The 21,725-nt window shown below is 55.5% G+C and overlaps 1 protein-coding gene across 17 annotated transcripts in view; it reads left to right on the top strand.

The window, feature by feature from the left end:
• Positions 1 to 21,725, top strand: part of IGSF9B (immunoglobulin superfamily member 9B) — a 48,683-nt gene that overhangs the window by 13,879 nt on the left and 13,079 nt on the right. For 16 of the 17 annotated variants that reach the window (XR_004435702.1, XR_004435701.1, XR_004435700.1 and 13 more), the window contains exons 4-17: positions 5,173 to 5,324; positions 5,631 to 5,748; positions 6,931 to 7,072; positions 7,363 to 7,508; positions 10,108 to 10,250; positions 10,634 to 10,774; positions 10,860 to 10,976; positions 11,225 to 11,375; positions 12,550 to 12,673; positions 15,226 to 15,401; positions 16,370 to 16,596; positions 17,433 to 17,517; positions 19,933 to 20,094; positions 21,322 to 21,367. Coding sequence is in view for 5 of the 17 variants with exons in the window: in XM_033204533.1 (XP_033060424.1) it covers positions 5,173 to 5,324; positions 5,631 to 5,748; positions 6,931 to 7,072; positions 7,363 to 7,508; positions 10,108 to 10,250; positions 10,634 to 10,774; positions 10,860 to 10,976; positions 11,225 to 11,375; positions 12,550 to 12,673; positions 15,226 to 15,401; positions 16,370 to 16,596; positions 17,433 to 17,517; positions 19,933 to 20,094; positions 21,322 to 21,367 (1,930 nt within the window). In the remaining 12 variants the exon portion in view is untranslated. The remainder of the gene's footprint in view (positions 1 to 5,172; positions 5,325 to 5,630; positions 5,749 to 6,930; positions 7,073 to 7,362; positions 7,509 to 10,107; positions 10,251 to 10,633; positions 10,775 to 10,859; positions 10,977 to 11,224; positions 11,376 to 12,549; positions 12,674 to 15,225; positions 15,402 to 16,369; positions 16,597 to 17,432; positions 17,518 to 19,932; positions 20,095 to 21,321; positions 21,368 to 21,725) is intronic. The other variant, XM_033204534.1, reaches the window with a different exon arrangement.

Genomic DNA, 21,725 nt, shown 5'->3' with positions numbered 1-21,725 from the left:
CTACTTGGGAGGCTGAGGCAGGAGAATGGCATGAACCCGGGAGGCGGAGCTTGCAGTGAGCTGAGATCCGGCCACTGCACTCCAGCCCGGGCGACAGAGCGAGACTCCGTCTCAAAAAAAAAAAAAAAAAAATATATCCTTCGTTATTCCACTGATGACAACATTTGTATCTAGCCACTGTTGTGTTGCAGATACTGTGCTAGTTATTGAGGCTTCAGCAGCGTGGGTGCCTGGGTGTGCCACATACAGCTTACAGTCCTTGAGACCGTAGATGCTGTGGTTAGAATAGAGAAATTGATGTTCCTGGCTAGGAAGCTTCTCTCAGTATTGATCTGCCCTGAAGGATGGCTCTGTCTGCCCTGCCTAGGGGGGCTGGGGCAGACCTGTGTTCCTTTTGGGCCTGAGAACTTGTCTGGGGTCCTGGAAGAACAGAGTATGTTATGTTTTCGCAAGATCACTGGCTTTCGGGAAAGAAACCTTAAAGCTTGTGGCCCTAGGCTGTGTGCGTCCAGCCTGCCTAGCCCAGCCCTTCTTGTGGGAGGTGGCTGGCTCCTGTCAATCAGTCCCAAAAGACTGATTGAAGCATATTTGAAATCTTTGGGGGGATTGTTCCGACCATCTGCCAAACTTTTGAGTCACCCCCTTTTGGTGCCAGCTGTTGCGTGAGCAAAGAATAGGAACCCAAGCAAAGTGTAATTAGAAAGGCAAATCTGCTGCTAAAATCTTGCCTCGATGAACACCAGGCTGAGGGTCCCCACATTGCTTCCCTTCTCTCCTGTGCTCTGTTCTGAATGGTGGGGTGAAAGCATCTTGGGGCATTGCCTCCATTCTTTTGCATCATCCTGGTTGGCAGTGTTCATTTCAGGAATCTGAGACACCAGGCATTCAGTGGACGTGCGTATGACTGGAAAGTAGAATCTCACTTCGATTTTATGTTCTAGAGCGTATCTGTGTTAGTTTGCATGAGTGGGAGTGGGTTCTTTGGGAATTCATAATTGCTTTGAGTGGGATAAGCATGGAGCAAGACCTTTAAAAGATGAGGTTGATTTCATAGACCCACCGTGTGCCAGCTCTGTGGCTCTGGGCAAGCTTACTTAACCTGTCGGACTTCCGGCTCCTCAGTGACAAAAAGCAGCGACTACGATTTGCAGGGTTGTTGTGAGGACTCAGTGAAATGCTGGATCTTGCACAGTGTCTGGAGTGTTAATTACATGTGGGTAATTATGTGTGAGATGCTGGCCATCCTCCTTCTCGAGAGGAAAAAAACAAAGTCAGATGAAAATCTAGTAGCAGGGATATGAGGCCGGAAGGTGTAGAGGACTTGGGTAGTTCTGTGAATCTACCAACAATTATCTATTTGAAACATAGTTTTGGACGTCCACTCTGTGGCAGGCTCTGGGAATACAGCAAGAGGCATGACCCTGTCCTGGGTCTTAAGGAGACTTCAAGAGACTGTCACATCCAGAGATGACTGCAATATGGCTTTGGGAGCACAAAGGAGGGAGAGCTTCTCTGAAGAAATGGCCTGTCTTCAGAGACCTGGCTAGGGAGGGAAGGTCGTCATGTGCAGGTGGAAAGTGGGGTAGGGTCCTCCAGGCAGAGGAGACAAGCGTGCTCGGAAGCCCAGAGCAGGGGGAGCGGTGCATTCAGGGAACGCGGGTAGGCTGCTCATAGGGAAGTGCTGGGCGGGAAAGCTGGGGATGGTGCACCATCTGCTCCAGGCTTGAGAACCAGGGCTGGCGATAAATGATGCTTTTCCATAATCAAGGCACCTACCTGCACACGGGCAGAACAGAACCAACCCTTCCGAGGTGAGAGATCTCCTTTCTCCTCTTCTGCCTTTCTCTTCATCCCAAGTTCGAGGCTTCTTCCAGCATAAATAGTTCCGTTATTGAAGGAAGGCATCCAAGCACCAGCATTCCGTTGCTTTCAAACTAGAATGTTTAATGTCAGGCGTTTTCTGACAGGGATCACCTTTGGAAAATGAAAGGCCAGTGAACAATTAGAATTACAAATTGTCTCATTTTCCTTCTGTGTTTTCTTTGAAGACCAGTTGGGTGGAAACAGACCCAATTATTTCTTTATCACATGTAAAATACCCCAAAAGCCTGAGCCAAGCCTTCCTTTAGGTTGCTGAATTACATGGAGGAGAGGGCAGCCTATTACTAACCTGCACTATTAATTACAGGGCACTTGTAAAAAAGAATTAAGCCTGGAAATGCAGCTGGCAAGCTAACATCTAATTCAGTAAATAATTGAGAGTCAAACCATTATTTTCCTGAAAACTAGAAATTGTTCAACGTACTTTCCTGATTAGCACCTAAATAGTAAAGTAATTATGTAGTTAGTAAGTAATTTGTCACTTCAGGATGTAAATTTAATTTATTATCTTTTCTTTCAAGCTCGGCACCAGGCGTCATAGAGGCAGTGTCTGTGTTGGCTGTATAAGGGGCAGGCCGGGCAGGGAGAGGCTGTGTCGGAGATGGACACGCACTCTTAGTGGGAAGAGGCCTGCAACTGAGGATCCCAGGACCCCTTTACAAGGACTTCGAATGACTTTTTGCCATTATTTTTAGTATATTCTTAGGCACTGGACAAGAATTGATGTTTTTGAGGACGTGCGAGGCGTATGTTATTGCATGTGGTGACGCGTGTGAGGACGTGCGAGGCGTATGTTATTGCATGTGACGCGTGCGAGGATGTGCGAGGCGTATGTTATTGCATGTGGTGACACGTGCGAGGACGTGCGAGGCGTATGTTATTGCATGTGGTGACGCGTGCGAGGACGTGCGAGGCGTATGTTATTGCATGTGGTGACGCGTGCGAGGACTGCGAGGCGTATCTATTGCATGTGACGCGTGCGAGGACGTGCGAGGCGTATGTTATTGCATGTGGTGACGCGTGTGAGGACGTACGAGGCGTATGTTTTTGCATGTGACGTGTGCGAGGACGTGCGAGGCGTATGTTTTTGCTTTTGGTGATGCATGCGAGGACGTGCGAGGCGTATGTTATTGCATGTGGTGACGCGTGTGAGGACGTACGAGGCGTATGTTATTGCATGTGGTGACGCGTGTGAGGACATACGAGGCGTATGTTTTTGCATGTGACGCGTGTGAGGACGTGCGAGGCGTATGTTTTTGCTTGTGGTGACGTGTGCGAGGACGTGCGAGGCATATGTTTTTGCATGTGACGCGTGCGAGGACGTGCGAGGCGTATGTTATTGCATGTGGTGACGTGTGCGAGGACGTGCGAGGCGTATGTTTTTGCATGTGGTGACGTGCGAGGACGTGCGAGGCGTATGTTTTTGCATGTGGTGACGCGTGTGAGGACGTACGAGGCGTATGTTTTTGCATGTGATGACGTGTGCGAGGACGTGCGAGGCATATGTTTTTGCTTGTGATGACGCATGCTCCTGCATTCATTCAGTGGCCACCCCCTGCGTGCCCCTGATGTGCTCGCACTGAGCTGCAGGCTTCAGAAATGGGAGATGAAAGTGGTGTAACTATGGTCTTGCTCTTAAGAAGTGTTTTGTGTTTGCACTGGTGCTGGCCTGTAGGTCTGTGCGTGTGTGAACACCGCTCATTTGTTTGTTTCATTCTTTTATTCATTCGACAAATGTTTGCTGAGCCCTTGGCTACTACATCCAGGAACTATGCTAAAAGCTGGGCATGTGGTGACCTATATGCAAAATGGGGCTGCCCTTAAGGAGCCACCATCCTAATAAAGGGACAGGTAAGAAACAGGTAAACACACACACACACAGAGACAGAGACTTGTAAGTGACATGTGCTTTGAAGAAAATGAAACAGCACCAGGAAGTAGAGAATGCTGGAAGTGCCATCTGAGATGGGATGGGCTGCCAGGTAAGGCAGCATTTTAGCAAAGACTTGCATGAACCAAAGGAGGGAGATCCAGGTACGTAGTTCTGGGCAGGTAGAGCCGCACATGCAAAGGGCCTGAGGTCAGAAGTTCTTGGCGCATTTGAGGAAGACAAAGACAGCCAGTGTGGTTAGAGCGCCCTGGGAGGGAGAGGAGGCTGGTGCTACAGGCAGGACCAGATCCTATAGCACCGTGACTAGTTCTCAGGGCAGGGCTGTGTGGGGAGGAGGGACTCCTCCCAAAGCTTCCTGTGAATGTCTCAGCGGCTCCTGAAGAGATGATAGTGATGGCGGTGTTACTGGCAATTTGTGCATTTTACAAGCTCCTTTTTACATGCTTATTCCTCACATCATTTCTGGAGGGTGGGGGATTTAGGTATTTATGTAAGACCCAGAGAGGCCAAGTAACTTGTCAAGGCTACCAGAAGTGGCAGGCTAGTGCTTGAACTTGGATTCTGAGCTTCACGTACCTTGAGATGAGCTCAGCTTGACCTGCGCCAGCCTAGTGCTGTAGGCCTCAGGGCCAGAGTTCAGAATTCGGAGCCTCCTTGCCATCTCAGAAGACTGTGGAACTGATAGTCCAAGGGGTTAAGATTGACCGGATTGCTTCTACAAGCAGCTCAGGCAAATGGGACTGAGTCTGTTAAAAGCCGATTATCCAAACAGGATGGAGTTTTAATCAAATCTCCAACGCAGGGGGGAAGATGACCTGGCATAATCAGAGGAAAATGAAGAAGGGAGTGGCCTTTGGGTGGGCTGTCCACCTTCACCCGTGGAAGCCAGAGAGGGAGGAAGCAGGATGATTTTCTCAGCAGAATCTGGGAAAATGTGGCTCCGCATAGCCTTGGCCTGCCTCTGTGTTAGGCCTTGGTGGGGCTCAGACGGCAAGTGTCCTGGAAATCGGGGGGCCTGGCTGAGCTGGGGTTCAAGAAGTAGGAGCTCCTGAGTGTCATGGATCATCGTAAAGGGAAAGACTGAAGGATGGTAGGAAAGCCTGAGGAGCTGGGAGCAGACAGTGTTTGGAAGGGCCACCCTGGAGTAGATGCTCAGTAAACAGCGGTGAACTGGGAATAAGCTACAGTGCAGAATTTGGACCCAGCCAGACTGAGTTTGGATGCACGTCTCCCTGCCAGTAATGGTGGTTCGCAGAAAGTTTTGCCCATCCCCACTTTCCTTCCTTTGTCCTTGCGTTCTGCAGAGCCACAGTGAGGGTGATGTGTGGGGCAGGCACTGTTGTTGCAGGGCAGTGACTTGGCTGATGGCATGTCCTTCACCTTTGTGGTCTCCTTTGCAGCCCCTCCCACCTTTACAGAAACACCCCCCCAGTACATCGAGGCCAAGGAGGGCGGTAGTATCACCATGACCTGCACAGCTTTTGGGAACCCCAAGCCCATTGTCACCTGGCTCAAGGAGGGGACACTCCTCGGTGCTAGTGGGAAATACCAGGTGAGTGTGGTTCTAGGTTGGGGGCGCTGAAGTCTGTTTTCCAGGGCAGCCTCCCACTGCAGCCGACCCCTGATGCTACGTGCACAAGCACAGAGGAGGCTGGAAAGCCATGGCCTGGCTCAACTGCAGGCGTTTCTGTGTCACTGGTGGGAGATGGGCAAGGGGGCACCTGCCCTTCGTGTCCCCCAGATGCATGTGTCCCTGCGGTCATCTCCACCTTAGCATCTCTGACTGCATCTCCCTGTTGGAGGGTAGCAGTGGTGGGTGCAAGCATGGGTGCTGAGCTCCATCTGTTTCGGGCCCCAGGTGAGTGATGGCAGCCTGACAGTGACATCGGTCAGTCGGGAGGACAGAGGTGCCTACACCTGTCGAGCGTACAGCATTCAGGGGGAGGCTGTCCACACCACCCACCTGCTTGTCCAAGGTAGGAGCCATTTCCTCCGCCTCTCCACCCCCAGACGCGTGCGGGGATGTCCGGCCCGGCTGAGCTACGGAGGGCATTTTCCCAGGGCTCATTCGGGGCTAGGTGGAGGTGCAGGTGGCCATGAGGACCTGTGTGGGGCCTCTATGTGCCGCCTGCTATCCTGGTCAGAGGTCCCGCATTGGCTGCCTGGGAGAGGGCCAGGCCCACAGGCTGTGGCCGGGCACCACATGGCGTGGCAGAGAGGCCCCTGCTGTATGGGTTTCTGGTTTCTCCTTCTGTTCAGATAGCATCTCTACCATGTCTCCGCCTCCCTGGGAGAGGAGACCTCCCTCGGGTCATCTATCCATTAGTGACGGCATCAATAAATAAAGATAGAAACTCAATCCAAGCCCCAGACATTTAAATAACACAGTGGGCATTTGGCAGGGCTGGGGTCTGTATAGTCAGCACAGGGAGATGCCAGTTTGCCCTGCCTGGAGCCTCAGAGTCCCCCAAGAGGGGCAAGGAACTGAGCAGGATGGGGCAGCATCCAGGTCGGCGGTGTCTCCACCCTGTGCTGAGCTCGGCCCCCTGCTTAGCCTCCCCAGCCCTGCCTGCTGGAGGAACTCTGGGGTTGGGGGGTTGGTGGCGGCTGTGTGCTCCTCCTGCCTATGAGTGCTGAACAGCAGCCAGGGCCAGAGGTCCCTCAGCAGCCTGGATGGAAGCTGTTCCCTCTCAGGGGAGACTTGGTCACAGCTGCCCCCTCTGTCTGTGCAGCCAGCACCAGGACTGTTGGACTCTCACCCTCTGCTTACTCCTCGACCCCTGCACCCCCAGCTGCCCTCTTGATTTCTGGCTGGGGAGCAGCATACGGCCCTGACTTCTTGAGACTGGAGTATTCCTTGCTCTAGATTTGAAAAGAGTTGCCTTTCTCCCTGCTGCATCTCTGGCTTGGGCTCTGCTGGGAGAAGGCGGGCAGGAAAGGGGTGTGTGTGGCGGCTGGTCTGGGCAGCTAGGGGCAGGGGCAGGGGCAGTGGATAGGATGCCTGAGCACAGATAGCATCTGGAAGCGTCTCCATGACAGCCACCCCCATCGTGGGGTTCAGGGCACCCCTTACTGAGGCACTGAGGGCTCCCAGGAGGCCTGGGTGCTGCTGCCGTCCCTGATCAGGTGAGGTGAGGTTTGTTCCCTGCTCTCCCCAGGGCCCCCTTTCATCGTCTCCCCTCCTGAGAACATCACCGTCAACATCTCCCAGGATGCTCTGCTCACCTGCCGGGCAGAGGCGTATCCAGGCAACCTCACCTACACCTGGTACTGGCAGGACGAGAACGTCTACTTTCAGAAGTGAGCGCCCTGCTCTGGCTTTTCAGTGGGGTCACCACCCCGGTCCCCACGGGCAGGGCCCCTGAGCAGAAATTGCATGGGCAGGCTGCCCACGGCTCCTGGAGCTGGGGGAGGTGGGCGGTCTGGTCCATGTGTCTCACATGCCAAGGCCGGGGTCTGCATGGAGGGGCCCTGGGGATGCCAGGGGTACGGGGTCTCCATGCCACATCTGGGGCAGTGATGGTGACTGTGTGTCTGTGGCAAGACCCCCTTCTGCTCACCCAACCCCCTGTCCCTGTGCCACTTTGCAGTGACCTGAAGCTGAGGGTGCGCATCCTAATCGATGGGACCCTGATCATCTTCCGGGTGAAGCCAGAGGACTCCGGGAAGTACACCTGTGTGCCCAGCAACAGCCTGGGGCGTTCCCCCTCTGCCTCAGCGTACCTGACGGTGCAGTGTGAGTAGGGGTGTGGAGGAGCCTGGGTTGTGGGGCTTCCAGAAGGTTCTGGTGTTAGCCAGACTGTAGGCTGGAGGGTGGAAAAGACCAAGCATCATTTGGGGGCGTGTGGGTGGAGGAACGAATGAGGGAAAAAGGAGGGACGGTTGGAGACGAGGCCGAGGCCCTGGCCAGTCGGGGTGGACCAGCTCCTTCGTTGGCCAGGCGTCGCTGTTCAACCAGTGCATCTCATCAGCTCGGTGCAGGCTGCACTCAGGAAGACACCTTCGAGCAGTTCCTTCTGAACGGCGTTCCTCGGGCTGAAGGCTGGCCTGCACCTCCGTGGCCAGAACCAGTTGCTCTCTGATGCTCTTTTCTGAGGTGTCTTATGGAGCATAGCCCAGGCCCACGCAGGGTTAGGTTTCTCCCAGCCTCACTCCCTGCCTTTCCACACCGTGTCTATGTCGGGGGTGATGATGTCAGGGGTGATGTGCTGCAGCTCCTGTGCCCACTCCCTCTGGCTTCTGCGGCCTCTCCTCTTGGGTGGCTGGACATCCAGATGAAGGAGCTGCTCCTCACCGAGACGTTCGAGGGCTTTTGTGCAAGTGCCACCATTCAGCTTGCTGGTCTTTAATACTGAGCGGCCAGTTGCTTTCCCGCCCCCTGGCAAGCTAAGCCCTGAGAGAGAGAAGGATGAGTCATGAGGAGTGATGTCCTCCTTTTGATTTGTGGATGGCCCTGTCACTCAGGCAACAAAGGCTGGCATTGTTGCTGTAGACAACAGACTCTCCCTCATTTGCCGGCTGGTGTAGGCGGATTGCTCACACCCAGTGACAGGGAGTGGCAGGGGTGAGAAGTGGAACAGTCTGGAGATGAGGCCGGGGTTGGTGTATGAGCTGAGGACAAGTGGAGAATGGCTGGTGGCCCTGGAGGTGGAGCTGGTCCGACTGCTGCCCAGAGCTGGATGTGGACGTTCCACTATTGGCTGCGCCTGCTGAGCGCGGTTGGACCCCTAACCTTGCAGTCTCACCCTTTCCTCTCTATGGAGTGCATCGCCTCTCTGCTTCTGCCGTCAGCCACTTAAAGGACTTTTGGTGTGCTGTATCCCCAGGCCTGAGCTTTAGAGAGCCGTGAGGCCCAGGACAACAGATCTCGCTCCCCAGCCTGCAGTGGGAAAAAGCGAGTCGAGAAGTTATTCATACGTGACTTAGGATGTGCCCAAGCTGTGCTGGGGTGGGCAAGAACTGCAGGAAGGAGAGACCCGTCCACCACAAAGGTGCGCCCCGTCCCTCTGTGCTGGACGCAGGCTGTGCCACCTGGCACGGAGGTAGCCATGGTGGGCAGGAGGAGCCAACAGGAGGTGGCCTTTGGAAGACAAGCTGGCCAGGATGAAGGCCCCTCCTCGAAGCCATAGGCCGTCTGTCTTTCTGGAGGCATGTTTTGGTTTTCCCTGTCTCTCCCCAGCGCCAGCGTCGCCACCCACTCTCCCTTGTCCTTTTTCACCTCCTTCCTGTCTTCAAAGAAAATCCAGGGGGTTGAGATTTACAGGTGGGTGAGGCAAGGATTTTTATTTCTGCTAAAAAGCAGTGTTCAGAGTATTTCCCATTCATAAACCCTTTGAAAACCTTGGAGAAAAAAAAAACTCCACCATACAAAAGTAGGAAGCTATGTCTAAATATATAACTCGGCCTGGTATTTATGTAATGCTGTTCTCTGAAGAGCTCAAAATGCTTAAAAGATACCAGCTCATTCATCCTCACTGCCTTCCTAGTTCTGGATCCTTCTCCTCCGTAGCCCTCAGGGGAAACAGAGGAGTACTGAGAGGAGGTGACTCAGCCTGCATCACAAGAGGTGTGAGGTTCTTCTTGCTCCTCCAAGAGCCAGGGTCTTGCTCTGTCATCAAAGTTGAAGTGCAGTGGTGTCATCACGGCTTACTGCAGCCTCAAACTCTTGGGCTCAAGTGATCCCCCTGCCTCAACTTCCAGAGTAGCTGGGACCACAGGTGTGTGCCACCATGCCTAGATAATTCAAAATTTTTTTTGGTAGAGTTGGAGTCTCGTTAAATTGCCCAGGCTGGTCTTAAATTCCTAGCCTCAAGCAGTCCTCCCACCCCTGTCTCCCAAAGTGTTGAGATGACAGGTGTGGGCCACTGCACCTGGCCTGATTCTGCATTTCAACTGCAGAATCAGATGGGGAAACTGAATCTCAGGAAGGCTGGACAAACAGCAGAATGGGGAGGAAAAATATCCCCTTTGTGGTTAAGCCTATGATAGTGTTCTTTTGGCTTAGGATGTAGAGAGGAGGTACTGCTTGTTGCTCAGGTGACTTTGGGATAAGGAGCTGTTGGGAAAGGGTGTGGGCAAATGCTGGCTTTGAGGCTCGGGATCTAGGAACTGGGGAAAATGGGCACTGAGAGTCCTCATTCAACGGGTGAGGTCCATGGCAGAAGCATGACGGGCACTGAGGATGGGAGCAGGCTCAGATGTGCCTTTGAGTGCCTCCAGACATTCAGAACTGAAGTTCCGAGCACCTGGGCCGGTGCATGGGCTGCCTCCGGCCTGGATTCTCACCTTTCTTCCCTGTGTCTGTCTGCTTTCCCACCTGTGTTTCCTCTGTGCAGATCCAGCCCGTGTCCTCAACATGCCCCCTGTAATTTATGTGCCCGTCGGGATCCATGGCTACATCCGCTGCCCTGTGGATGCAGAACCACCAGCCACCGTGGTCAAGTGGAACAAGGATGGCCGCCCCCTGCAGGTCGAGAAGGTGCTAGAGAGATGCATGTTGGGGGTTGGAGTGAGGGTTCCCCCCAGTACTGTGATGCCACCTTGGGCTGTGGATTTCTGTCAGGACTCACGGCCCCTTCCAAAAGCCCTGGGCAAACAGAGAGCTGATTCCGTAGGGGTCTCTGGTCTCCGGGGGTCTGTGGGTACTGCCCACCCCAGGCTGGAGCTGCATGCCATCCCACGTGCCCAGGCTGGAGCTGCATGCCATCCCACGTGCCCAGGCTGGAGCTGCATGCCATCCCACGTGCCCAGGCTGGAGCTGCATGCTATCCCACGTGCTGCCTGGCCCAGCTGGGACCCAGCCTGGGATGGAGCATGGAGTCTCTGACCAGCGTTCCCTGCTCTGTCATCTGTGTCTGGCAGAACCTGGGTTGGACCCTGATGGAGGATGGCTCCATTCGAATTGAGGAGGCCACAGAGGAGGCTCTTGGCACTTACACCTGTGTGCCTTACAACACCCTGGGGACCATGGGCCAGTCTGCCCCTGCGAGGCTTGTCCTGAAGGTGAGGTCCTGGGGCTGTGACCGCCTCCAGGAGCTGGGCACCTGGATCCCCGGCCTCATGAGGGTGCCTGTGCTTTCCTCCCCAGGACCCCCCCTATTTCACGGTGCTACCAGGCTGGGAGTACAGGCAGGAGGCCGGCCGGGAGCTGCTTATCCCCTGCGCGGCCGCAGGGGACCCCTTTCCTGTCATCACGTGGAGAAAGGTAGCTGGGCCCTGGAGCTCCTGGGGCTGCGGGGAGGTATGAGGACACAGCGAGCAGTTCTGTTCTGGACCTGCCCTGACCAGGCTAGATGCCGAGCAGTGAGCTGACCCTGAAGAGCTGCAGGCACTCAGGAGGAGGGGCAGCATGGGTGGGCCGGGGTCTCAGGCGCGTCCTTCCCATCCAGTTCGGGCTTCTCTCCTCACCCCCATTTCTGTTCCCGCCCTCTTCCCTGTCCCTTGTTCACCAAGGTAGGGAAGCCCAGCAGAAGCAAGCACAGTGCCCTGCCCAGTGGGAGCCTGCAGTTCCGTGCCCTGAGTAAGGAGGACCACGGGGAGTGGGAATGTGTTGCCACCAACGTGGTCACGAGCATCACTGCCAGCACCCACCTCACCGTCATCGGTACGTGTCTGACAGGGCGGTGGGGCCAGAACAGGCTGGCTGGGGGTGGGGTGCTGGACGCTGGGGGCATCCCCTGGTGGCCACTACACTCTTCGGGCATCCTTCCTAAGTCCGTCCAGCCCTGAACCCCGAGTCTAGCACCTGCAGCCTTTGCCCCTGTGGGCTCTGTCAGGGAAGGGCAGCATGGCTCCTGTCCTCGGGGAGGTCTTTTTGGGGACAGGCCTGATGTCCACAGCAGCCCACCTGGGAAAGAGGCGTCTGTGTGGCTGGAAGGGACTGCAGAGCCTTTAAGGGCTTTAGGGAAAGCTGGAGGACTGGAATGAGGGAGACAGGGACTGTGCAGCATCTCAGATGAGGGCAGAGCTGAGACCTGCAGGCCAGGCCTGGCGTGCGGAGGCTGGGCAGGAGGAGGTTACTGGCGGTCTGTGTCTGGGCATTCCTGTTTCTGATTGCCCAAGGCGCGTGTCCCAGGACCTTTGCCTGGACCCTCTCAGCCTGTCCTTCTGGGTCTTGATGGCTACAATCACAGTCACAGGCAACGCCTTTTGAGCCTTTACCACCAGTTTTAGGTTCCGTTCTAAGTGGTCTGCACAGCTCGTCCTTCACCACTCAGGAGGTGCGAGCTGAGCTTTCCCTAGTGTATGTTCCTCGAAGCAGAGGTTGGCGTGACCCGAACGCTTTCTCCGGCGTCTCATGGTTAAGAAGTAGTGGGTCTGGGAATCGAAGCCAGGATGAGGCTTCCTGACTGCTGTGCTGTGCTGCCCGCACGCCGGCATTGGGGTGTCTCCTGAGGCCAGAGAACCTTACAGGAGGGGACTCTGTGGCTGTGCCTGCCACCTTAGGAGAGAGTGTTTCTGTGCTTACCAGAGAAGCACAGGATTTGGGCCAGGACGAGGAGGGCTCTGGTTTCTGTTGGACCCATTCCTGATGCTATGTGATCTCCTAGTTGGACTAGACTGCACAGTGGGACAGACTTCCTGCTCCAACCCCACTAACCAGTAGGGTCAGGGGAGTCAGCACCTAAGAGCACCCCGTCGCCCCTATCCCTTCACTTGCAATATTGCACTCCGCTGCCATGCGCTTCAGCCTCTCAGGTTCCCCACAGCGAGACGGTGGGCACCCAGCCACGTGGCTGAGTTCTTTTCAGTCTGAGAGGTCTCCACTTGATCTCCAGGCACCAGCCCCCATGCCCCGGGCAGTGTCCGGGTCCAGGTCTCCATGACAACTGCCAACGTGTCCTGGGAACCAGGCTATGATGGAGGCTACGAGCAGACATTCTCAGTTTGGTACGGACCTCTGTGAGTCACCCCGGCATGCTTTGCTCTCTGCTTCTCCCCTCCCACATCTGCCTGCAGACCACTCTGGGTGGGGGTAGGTAGGAGGAGGCTGCAGTTCCTGGCCCTGCATAGAGTGAGGTGGGTTGAGACAGTGATGAGGTCCTTGAGGGTGATGGGAGGGGTCTGAAGGGACTCTGGGCATGGCTGTGTCCCTGTGGCCTGAGGGGTCTGGGCCTCTCTGTGCCTTCTCCCTGCTCATCTACTGCCTCATTTTATGTCCTGCTTCATCCTCTGGATTCCTCTGGAGCCTGGAAGAGACTTCTGCCCTTCAAGGGCTTTGTGAAATTGCCCAGCCTTAAGTGTAGAGTCTAGTTTTTAGAACTTAAATTTTTTTTGGTATTTTTGTATTTGTAGTTTTTGTGGATACATGGTACATATATTTATAGGTATGGGGTACATGAGATATTTTGATACAGGCATGCAATGTGTAATAATCGCATCGAAGTAAAGGGGTATCCACCCCTCAAACATTTGTCCTCTGTGTTCCAACAATCCAGTTATACTCATAGTGATTGAAGAATGTATGATACATTATTGTTGATTGTAATCCTCTGTTGTGCTGGCAAATACCAGGTCTTACTGGTTCTTTCTCACTATGTTTTGTATGTGTTCATCCTCCCCACCTCCTGTGGTCTAGTTTTTATTCTGTCTCTTCCCCAGTGGCCACAGAAACTGGTGTGGAGAGGTGATGCTCACTTCCCAGCCTTGGGGTCAGCCCCTGCATTTTCTCTCTAGGACCATGTGTTTCTCGATTGTTTTCATTCCTCTGTTGTCAGTTTAGCCAGATGCAGTGATTTGAGATCTTTGCACAAACCTTACGATAGATAGAGATCTCAAAAATGTGCCAAGCGGGTTGAGGGCAGGAGGCACAGGAGGGGAGGAGACAGAAGCCTGGCTGACTCCTCCCATCCCCCCAGGGCTGCCCCTTCCCACACTCCTGTCTGAGTCAAGAGTGGCAGCCACCTGCTCTGCTCCGGGGGTGACAGCCTTGAGCTGGGAGGGTGAGCCCCTCAGTGCCTTCTTTTAGACCTGTCTCGCCTGCACGTGTCTCTCCAGCCAAGCTAACTCGAGCCTGGGGAGGAGGAAAAGGCAGGTGCCAGAGGCAGCTCAGGGGGTTCAGGGAGACCCCTTTATCCACTTCTCAGCAGCAGGGGAAGTTGAGAGGGGAACCCGCCCTGTCTCCCATCACAGTGGTTCGGTGGCTGCTTCTCAGACAGAGTGTCCTGGGTGTCTTGATTCTGAGTTGGAGAACTGCACCTAGATGATGGGAGCTGCAGCAGCTCACCTCCTATCCCTTTACTCTGTTCCTCCCGCAGCAGCGTGGGGGCCCTAACCAGCCTGCCCGGTGGCTGCTGCGAGACTGGTGCTGCTCAGCGCCTTGGTGGCCAGGGTGGGACATTTGGTGTGGCCAAGCTGTCGTTGGAGATGCCCGGGTGGGAGGTCTGGACATCCGACAGGGGGTTCAGGCGTGGACTGGGGCTCCCCTGCTGCCTGTGGCGCTGCTCCACGCTGCTGTTCGTCTGCACTGCTTTTCCACACGTGGCTCCTCGCTGCTTTGTTGCCTGGGGCAGGGAAGGGCGGGGCCGAGGTGGGGATGTCTCCTTTCTTTCTGCCTGCCTCTAACTCTGTGTACTGACTCCGACGTTTGGCGCAGGCTTCCTTTTGTTCTGCTTTCCGCTGCCTCAGTTCACCCTCCTGGGTTAGTGAGCCAGGAGCCTGGGAGCGGATCCTGGAGGGCACCCACCAGGTTACAGCTCAGGGCTGCAAGGAGAGGGCCAGTCTCACAGGACCATGTCTCCTCCCTGTGGTGATGTGGTGGCACTGCACCCATAGCCCACCGGCTTTGCTGGGAGTTGGGAGCTTGTGGAACAAGGGAACACCCTCGGCCCTGTCTTCCTACTCTCCATGCATAGCGTGACCTTCCTGATGTGACTTCTGACCCTTACGGCCTTAGGGATCCTGGTCCCACTGTGGGGGAAACCCCTGGTCATTGTGGTCTTATACCCCGGACATCTCAGATGACTTAAGTCTGATTGGATGAATGAGCCCTGTGGGTGACCCGAGGCCCTACTTCGGCTGTCCCTGGGGGTGTGTGCAGCCAGGTCCCCCGGGCTCCTTCCCTCATCCCACCACTGTTGAACTGCTTCTCCCCACACCCCAGTGTCCTTACTCTCTCCAGGCAGAGCTTGTTCTTAGGGTTTCGACCAGGGTGGGATTCTCCTAGTGCAGCTGGTAATCAATTGGACCAGTGTCCTGAGCATGACTTGCACCTAAAGGCCCCTTTGGTAGAAAAGGTGCCAGCTGTGGTTGGTGACCCAGCATCAGGAGGATTGGCACAGTCAAAGCTGGGCAGGTCATCCACTCTGGGCCATGCCCTCTTCTTGCCCTTGAACCTGGGAACACCAGGCCCACCAGTGCCTTCTCCCTGAGCACCCACCCTGCATGCACCCTCTTCTCTCCAGTGTAACCCACCCCGCCCCTCGTCCCCTATCCTGTCTCTCTCTTTTGGTCAGGATGAAGCGGGCACAGTTTGGGCCCCATGACTGGCTGTCCTTGCCAGTGCCGCCAGGACCCAGCTGGTTGCTGGTGGATACCCTGGAGCCTGAGACAGCGTACCAGTTCAGCGTCCTGGCCCAGAACAAGCTGGGAACCAGCGCCTTCAGTGAGGTGGTCACTGTGAACACTTTAGGTGAGGGCCCCGGGGTGGGATGTTGGGAGCCGGGGTTGTAGAGGTGGTGGGGGCAGTGGCCCAGGCAGCTAAGCAGTTGGTTTCCTGCGTGCCGGGTACTTTGCTGAGTGTTCCACGGAGCCATGCTGTCTGATCTCCCCGTGAGGATTTGTTGTGGCCTCTGTGGGGTTTGCTGGCCCCGTATCAGAGTGCTGTTGGCCGAGTTCCTGTTGCTTTTTCAGATGGAAGAAAGACACTTAGAATTTTCTCTTTCCTTGTCAGGCCACATGTTTGCCACTTCTGTGGCTTTCAGGGGAGATTGGGCATCCTCCCTCCTTGTCAGCGCCTGCTGGTTCTTGCCTTTGGCCCCAGTCTCACTGGGCGGTAGGCACGTGGCTGCCTCCCGCTGTGGAGTCTTCCCGGTCACCTTCCTGGAGGCAGTCTCATACTCCTCCCTGCCTGGCCACAGTTGTGTTTGCTCTGCTCTGGAGCCAGAGAAAGGGCCGCTGTGAACAGGCTTTTCCTAGGTGGTGTGGGTGGCCCGATTCCAGCCCCTTTCCCAGAATTCGCTCCTGAGCTTCCGCCAAGGTGGACAGCAGTCTGGGATGCTCACCTCCAGTCCTTGGCACCTCTGTGGGGCCTCGTGTTGACCCCCAAGCCCCGGCCAAGAAGGGAATGGAAGGAGCGACTGCTGTGCTGTGAGAAAGAAGATATCCCTAGCTCCCTGGAAGAGCACAGGAGATACTTTGATAACATTTAATTCTTCCTCCTTCTCCATAGTTCCCATTTCTCTTCCCTTTCACAGTACACGATTCCCTTATGTATGCTCTTTAGATGCACTCTGAAGACAGAACTCTGAAGCCCTGGGCCCCGGGGCCCTGACTCTGCTTCCCTCTGGGCCCTGACATGTGTGCACGGGAGTGTGGGTGTACGGCAGCCACCCTGGGCCTTGCTGATGCACTGTGGTTCTTCTCCCTCCCCTGCTGCAGCATTCCCTATTACAACTCCAGAACCCCTGGTGCTGGTCACCCCACCGAGGTGCCTCATAGCCAATCGGACTCAGCAGGGTGTGCTCCTGTCCTGGCTTCCGCCTGCCAACCACAGCTTTCCCATCGACCGCTACATCATGGAGTTCCGCGTCGGGGAGCGCTGGGAGATGCTCGACGATGCCATCCCAGGCACTGATGGAGAGTTCTTTGCCAAGGATCTGTCACAGGTGAGGGCTTTGCTCTTCCTTGCTGCTGCTTCCCAAATCCTGGAAGTGACAAGACTCCAGAGGCACTGGAAACTTTGAGTGACCAACTTTGGATGTGTGAGGCCAGCCACATACTGTACCTCCTCACCACTGGTCCTGGGTTCTCCTAGACTCGCTACCAAGGCCTGGACTCCTCAGATCATGGTCAACAGGCTTGGGGCCAGCTCCAGGGCAGCAGGGACCTGTGTTCTATTGAGGGCCCCAGCACCGCCACAAACTGGGCAGAGCAGGCTGAGAGGCCAGCCGGCATAATCAGAGCACTGACCCCAGCCCCTTGCTGAGCCTAACCTGGGATGGGCAGAGAAATTCCAAGAAGAATTCTCTTCTAGGCTTTGTCCAGGGAAGGACCCCTCCTCCAATAACTTAGAGTCCCTGGAGGAAAGTGCATTATCCGTTTTTCCAGTAGCCCTGTTAAACTTGGATATCTAGCTGGGGAGAGGAAGCAGCTGGTTTCGTAAGATACAATCTCATTTATCTTTCTGTCTTCCTTCCTGGACACTTATTTATTAATAGTGGTTGCTGGAGTGGGCTCCCAGTGGCCCTGGAGAGCCTGTTGCACATATCTCTTCCTAGCGCTTTTGGTGACCTCACATTCGTAGCTTGAAGTCAGCCATTGTAAGAGTGTTTACACCACAGCAATTGGCCAGTGCTACCATCACTTAGCATTAGACGCTTAGCAGTCCTCTCGTGCTTTGGGTGCCCTGCCCTTTGCAAGGCTGTGTGCAGGATGAGTGTTTATGGGGATAGTGGTCATCTCAGGTCCCTCGGCTGACTGGGTATTGTCCCTGGTGCTGTAGGACACGTGGTACGAGTTCCGGGTTCTGGCCGTCATGCAGGATCTGATCAGCGAGCCCAGCAACATCGCCGGTGTCTCCAGCACAGGTATTTGGGGTTGAGGGTGCTCTTGCAACTCTAGGGACGTAAGCCCCAGAGCTGCATGGGGGTCGTTTTGTGAAGTAGTGACTCCACGAGGAGAGGCTGGATTGGAAACTAAGGAGGTGCCTGGTTGCAGCTGTGTGAGTCGTAGCCTTTCTTAAGCCCACCAAACCCATATTTCCTTTTTTTTTATTTTTATTTTTTTTTATTTTGAGACGGAGTCTGGCTCTGTCGCCCAGGCTGGAGTGCAGTGGCCAGATCTCAGCTCACTGCAAGCTCCGCCTTCCGGGTTTACGCCATTCTCCTGCCTCAGCCTCCCGAGTAGCTGGGACTACAGGCGCCCGCCATGTCGCCCGGCTAGTTTTTTGTATTTTTTAGTAGAGACGGGGTTTCGCCGTGTTAGCCAGGATGGTCTCGATCTCCTGACCTCGTGATCCACCCGTCTCGGCCTCCCAAAGTGCTGGGATTACAGGCTTGAGCCACCGCGCCCGGCCTGTATTTCCATGATGCGTTCCATTTCATGAAACTCAGAAGCTGAGTTTCTGACATTTGTATAAGACAGCCACAGAAATAAATTCAACTAATCTTCTCATTATAGTAGTCAAAAAGGACTTGATTGAAGTGCTATTTGCTGTACATTTTCAGTTTCCTCTTGTGGGGGAGGGGCTGTGAATCGGAGGAAACAACAGGTCAACCATGTTTATCGAATGCTTGTGATAGACTTCTTTCTAATTATGTGGGTTTTATTTGGAAAATTGTTGTTTGGTGTTTTTCTTCCTTCCTTCCTCTCTCTAGATTTCTAAGGCTAAATAAAGCCAACCCCCTAGCATTTTCTCCATTTATCTTTCTTTCTGTTGGCCCTGGTCCCATTTCTACACATCTTCTCTCCAGCTATAGTTCCTAAGACATAGCAGGGTTCCTCTGCCAGTGAAGGGGTGTCCTTGGTACGGAAAAAGGCTGTTGCTTATAAGCAAGTGATGGCATCATTTCCTCGGGCACTGCTCACCCAGAGACTCCTGGGACCAGGTGGCAGCGACCTCATCTGAGGAGCTCATGCGGCAGGACTTGTAGAGTTGGAGAAGTGTTGGTGTGGGCACACTGCAGGGAGCACGAGAGCAGGGGTGGGTGTGGAGTGCGATTTCTGCTTTATACATTAGGCACCAACGGGCTTTGAAAAAACAAAGTTGTGTCCTACAGGTAGCAGAACCCACAGTCCTCCTTGACTTCTCTCCGGGGAATAGACTCAGAGTTGGAGGAACAGAGATGAGAGCTTGCAGCCAAGGCTGGAGCTGAAGAAGGGGTGTTCTGTGGGCCCACCCCTGACAATTCTGTGCTCAGTAGCTCTCTGCCAGCTCCTGGCAGGAAATGTGCCTCATCAGACCCTTCCACACGGGAGAAGGAGGAGGCAGCAGCCTCAGCATTCCCCGTATTAGGTCCCCCATTTCCAAAGGCTGTAGCTTTCATTTTCCCCTCAGACAATCAGCATCATCTGGATTATTTTTATCCATTATTATCAATGCAGCAATGAATTCTGGCCAAATACATTACAATCTATTGATTTTGCCTTTGCTGAACCTAAGCAGTGGCACTTACTGACATAACTTTCCTATGAGTATAAGAAGGTAGGCTGGGGTCTGGTCTTGGCTGGGTCATAACGAGCTCTGTGGACTTGGGCAGGAAAGGAGAACGTTCAGTTCTTTACAGTGAAACGAGATTTGGCTCCATCTCTGCTGTCCCTGCCAGCTCTAGGGTACTTCCGTACCTAAGATGACCAGGGTGCGAATCTTCAGGACATTGCATGCCTGTGCTAGAAGGGGTTAAATACATTGGGATCTGAATTTTGTAGTAATAATCCCTCTTCCTGCAGTAGTATTTCATCCTCAAGTTGCCTTCACACCTGGGCTCTCCTTTTGTAGAGACAGCGTGGTGTGAAGCAGGAAATCCCAGACTGGGAGCAGGCAGCTACATTCTGGTTTGGGCACTGATGGCAGTATCCACGTAAGCAGGTCTCTCCACCTCAGCGGATCAGAGCCCTTTCATTTAGAGAAAGAACAGTATGTGTGCTCTGTGTACCTCATGGGGTTAACATGAGAAGAGCTGATAACGTGCGTGAAGGTACTTTGCAGAAGGCAGAACCCTAGATAAGTACAGATTACTCTTGAAATCATCATCCCCATGGGGGTAGGCATAGATGTTTTCTTCTTTACACCCTCTGGAGAGATTGACTTCTGTAGACTCTCCTATCTTCTTCCTCTTCGTGACACCATCCAGACCTCCTCAGTGCTAGAGTTCAGCTTGGAGCCTGAGCCTGGATACTGTCTGTTCTACAAAGGCAGGGTGAAACACGTGGGGACTGAAGGTCGGAGCAGGTGAGGTCCTGGGGAAGGATGGGCTCATGAGTGCTCCCCACCCTCCCTGCAGACATCTTCCCGCAGCCGGACCTGACCGAGGAAGGGCTGGCGCGGCCTGTGCTGGCGGGAATCGTAGCTACCATCTGCTTCTTGGCAGCTGCCATCCTGTTCAGCACCCTGGCTGCCTGCTTTGTCAACAAGCAGCGCAAGCGTAAGCTCAAGCGCAAAAAAGGTGGGTGTCTGTCCCCTTCCCTTGCTCTCCCTGGCCCGGTTTCAAAAGTTCCCCATCAAGAGAGATGGACCGTTTTTAGCATGGCCCCCCTTGGAAATAGGGACATCGAGATCTTGTGGGTAGAGCTGCTGCCAGTGAGGCGTGATTTGAAGGTGGGGGTAAGAAGCAGGGGTTGGGGGAGAGGCTGCTGGGGCCCAAACTAGCACGAGGCAGGGGCCAAAGGTGCCCACTGTGAGCAGCTCCTTCCCCGCGCGGCGGTGCTCCCGCCCTGCCAGCTCCTTCCCCGCGCGGCGGTGCTCCCGCCCTGTCAGCTCCTTCCCGCGCGGCGGCGCTCCCGCCCTGTCAGCTCCTTCCCCGCGCGGCGGTGCTCCCGCCCTGTCAGCTCCTTCCCCGCGCGGCGGCGCTCCCGCCCTGTCAGCTCCTTCCCCGCGCGGCGGCGCTCCGGGGCCCTGTCAGCTCCTTCCCCGCGCGGCGGCGCTCGGGGCCCTGTCAGCTCCTTCCCCGCGCGGCGGCGCTCCGGCCCTGTCAGCTCCTTCCCCGCGCGGCGGTGCTCCGGGGCCCTGTCAGCTCCTTCCCCGCGCGGCGGCGCTCCGGGGCCCTGTCAGCTCCTTGCCCGCGCGGCGGCGCTCCGGGGCCTGTCAGCTCCTTCCCCGCGCGGCGGCGCTCCGGGGCCCTGTCAGCTCCTTCCCCGCGCGGCGGCGCTCCGGCCCTGTCAGCTCCTTCCCCGCGCGGCGGTGCTCCGGCCCTGTCAGCTCCTTCCCCGCGCGGCGGTGCCGGGGCCCTGTCAGCTCCTTCCCCGCGCGCGGCGGTGCTCGGGGCCCTGTCAGCTCCTTCCCCGCGCGGCGGCGCTCCGGGGCCTGTCAGCTCCTTGCCCGCGCGGCGGCGCTCCGGGGCCCTGTCAGCTCCTTCCCCGCGCGGCGGCGCTCCGGGGCCTGTCAGCTCCTTGCCCGCGCGGCGGCGCTCCCGCCCTGTCAGCTCCTTCCCCGCGCGGCGGCGCTCCCGCCCTGTCAGCTCCTTGCCCGCGCGGCGGCGCTCAGGCCCTGTCAGCTCCTTCCCCGCGCGGCGGCGCTCCCGCCCTGTCAGCTCCTTCCCCGCGCGGCGGCGCTCAGGCCCTGTCAGCTCCTTGCCCGCGCGGCGGCGCTCCCGCCCTGTCAGCTCCTGCGGATGAGCGTGCTGCCTGGTTGCTGGCTTGGCCTCAGCAGCCTCTCCCCTTCTCTTTCCTTCCAGACCCTCCACTCTCCATCACCCACTGCAGGAAGAGCCTGGAGTCTCCGTAAGTGTCTCTGATCCTGGGAGAACTGTGCTGTTCATGGCAGGGGGCACATAGGTAGACGGCTTGCCCCACCCAGCCCATCTAAGCCATTCTTCCGTTTTTAAGCCATTTCTTCTGGATTGACCTGTGTGTTAATTGTACTTGCCCAGCCCCATCTCAGTGTTTCTAAGCCATTTCTTCTTGATTGCCCTGTGTGTTAATTGTAAGTTGTCCACACTGGTAGAGGGAGTGGCAGTGTAGATGATCCAAATTAGCCAGTAATCAGTTTCTCTTCAGCCTTGGAATGTATTTCTCTAGTGTTTTCCCACCCTAGCAGATTTGCCTCCTTAATATGTATTGCTTAAGTTGATATTAAAGT

This window comes from Trachypithecus francoisi, unplaced genomic scaffold (assembly GCF_009764315.1).
Source record: "Trachypithecus francoisi isolate TF-2019V2 unplaced genomic scaffold, Tfra_2.0 Lachesis_group8, whole genome shotgun sequence".
NCBI lineage: Eukaryota > Metazoa > Chordata > Mammalia > Primates > Cercopithecidae > Trachypithecus > Trachypithecus francoisi.
This window is presented reverse-complemented; position numbering and strand designations above follow the sequence as displayed.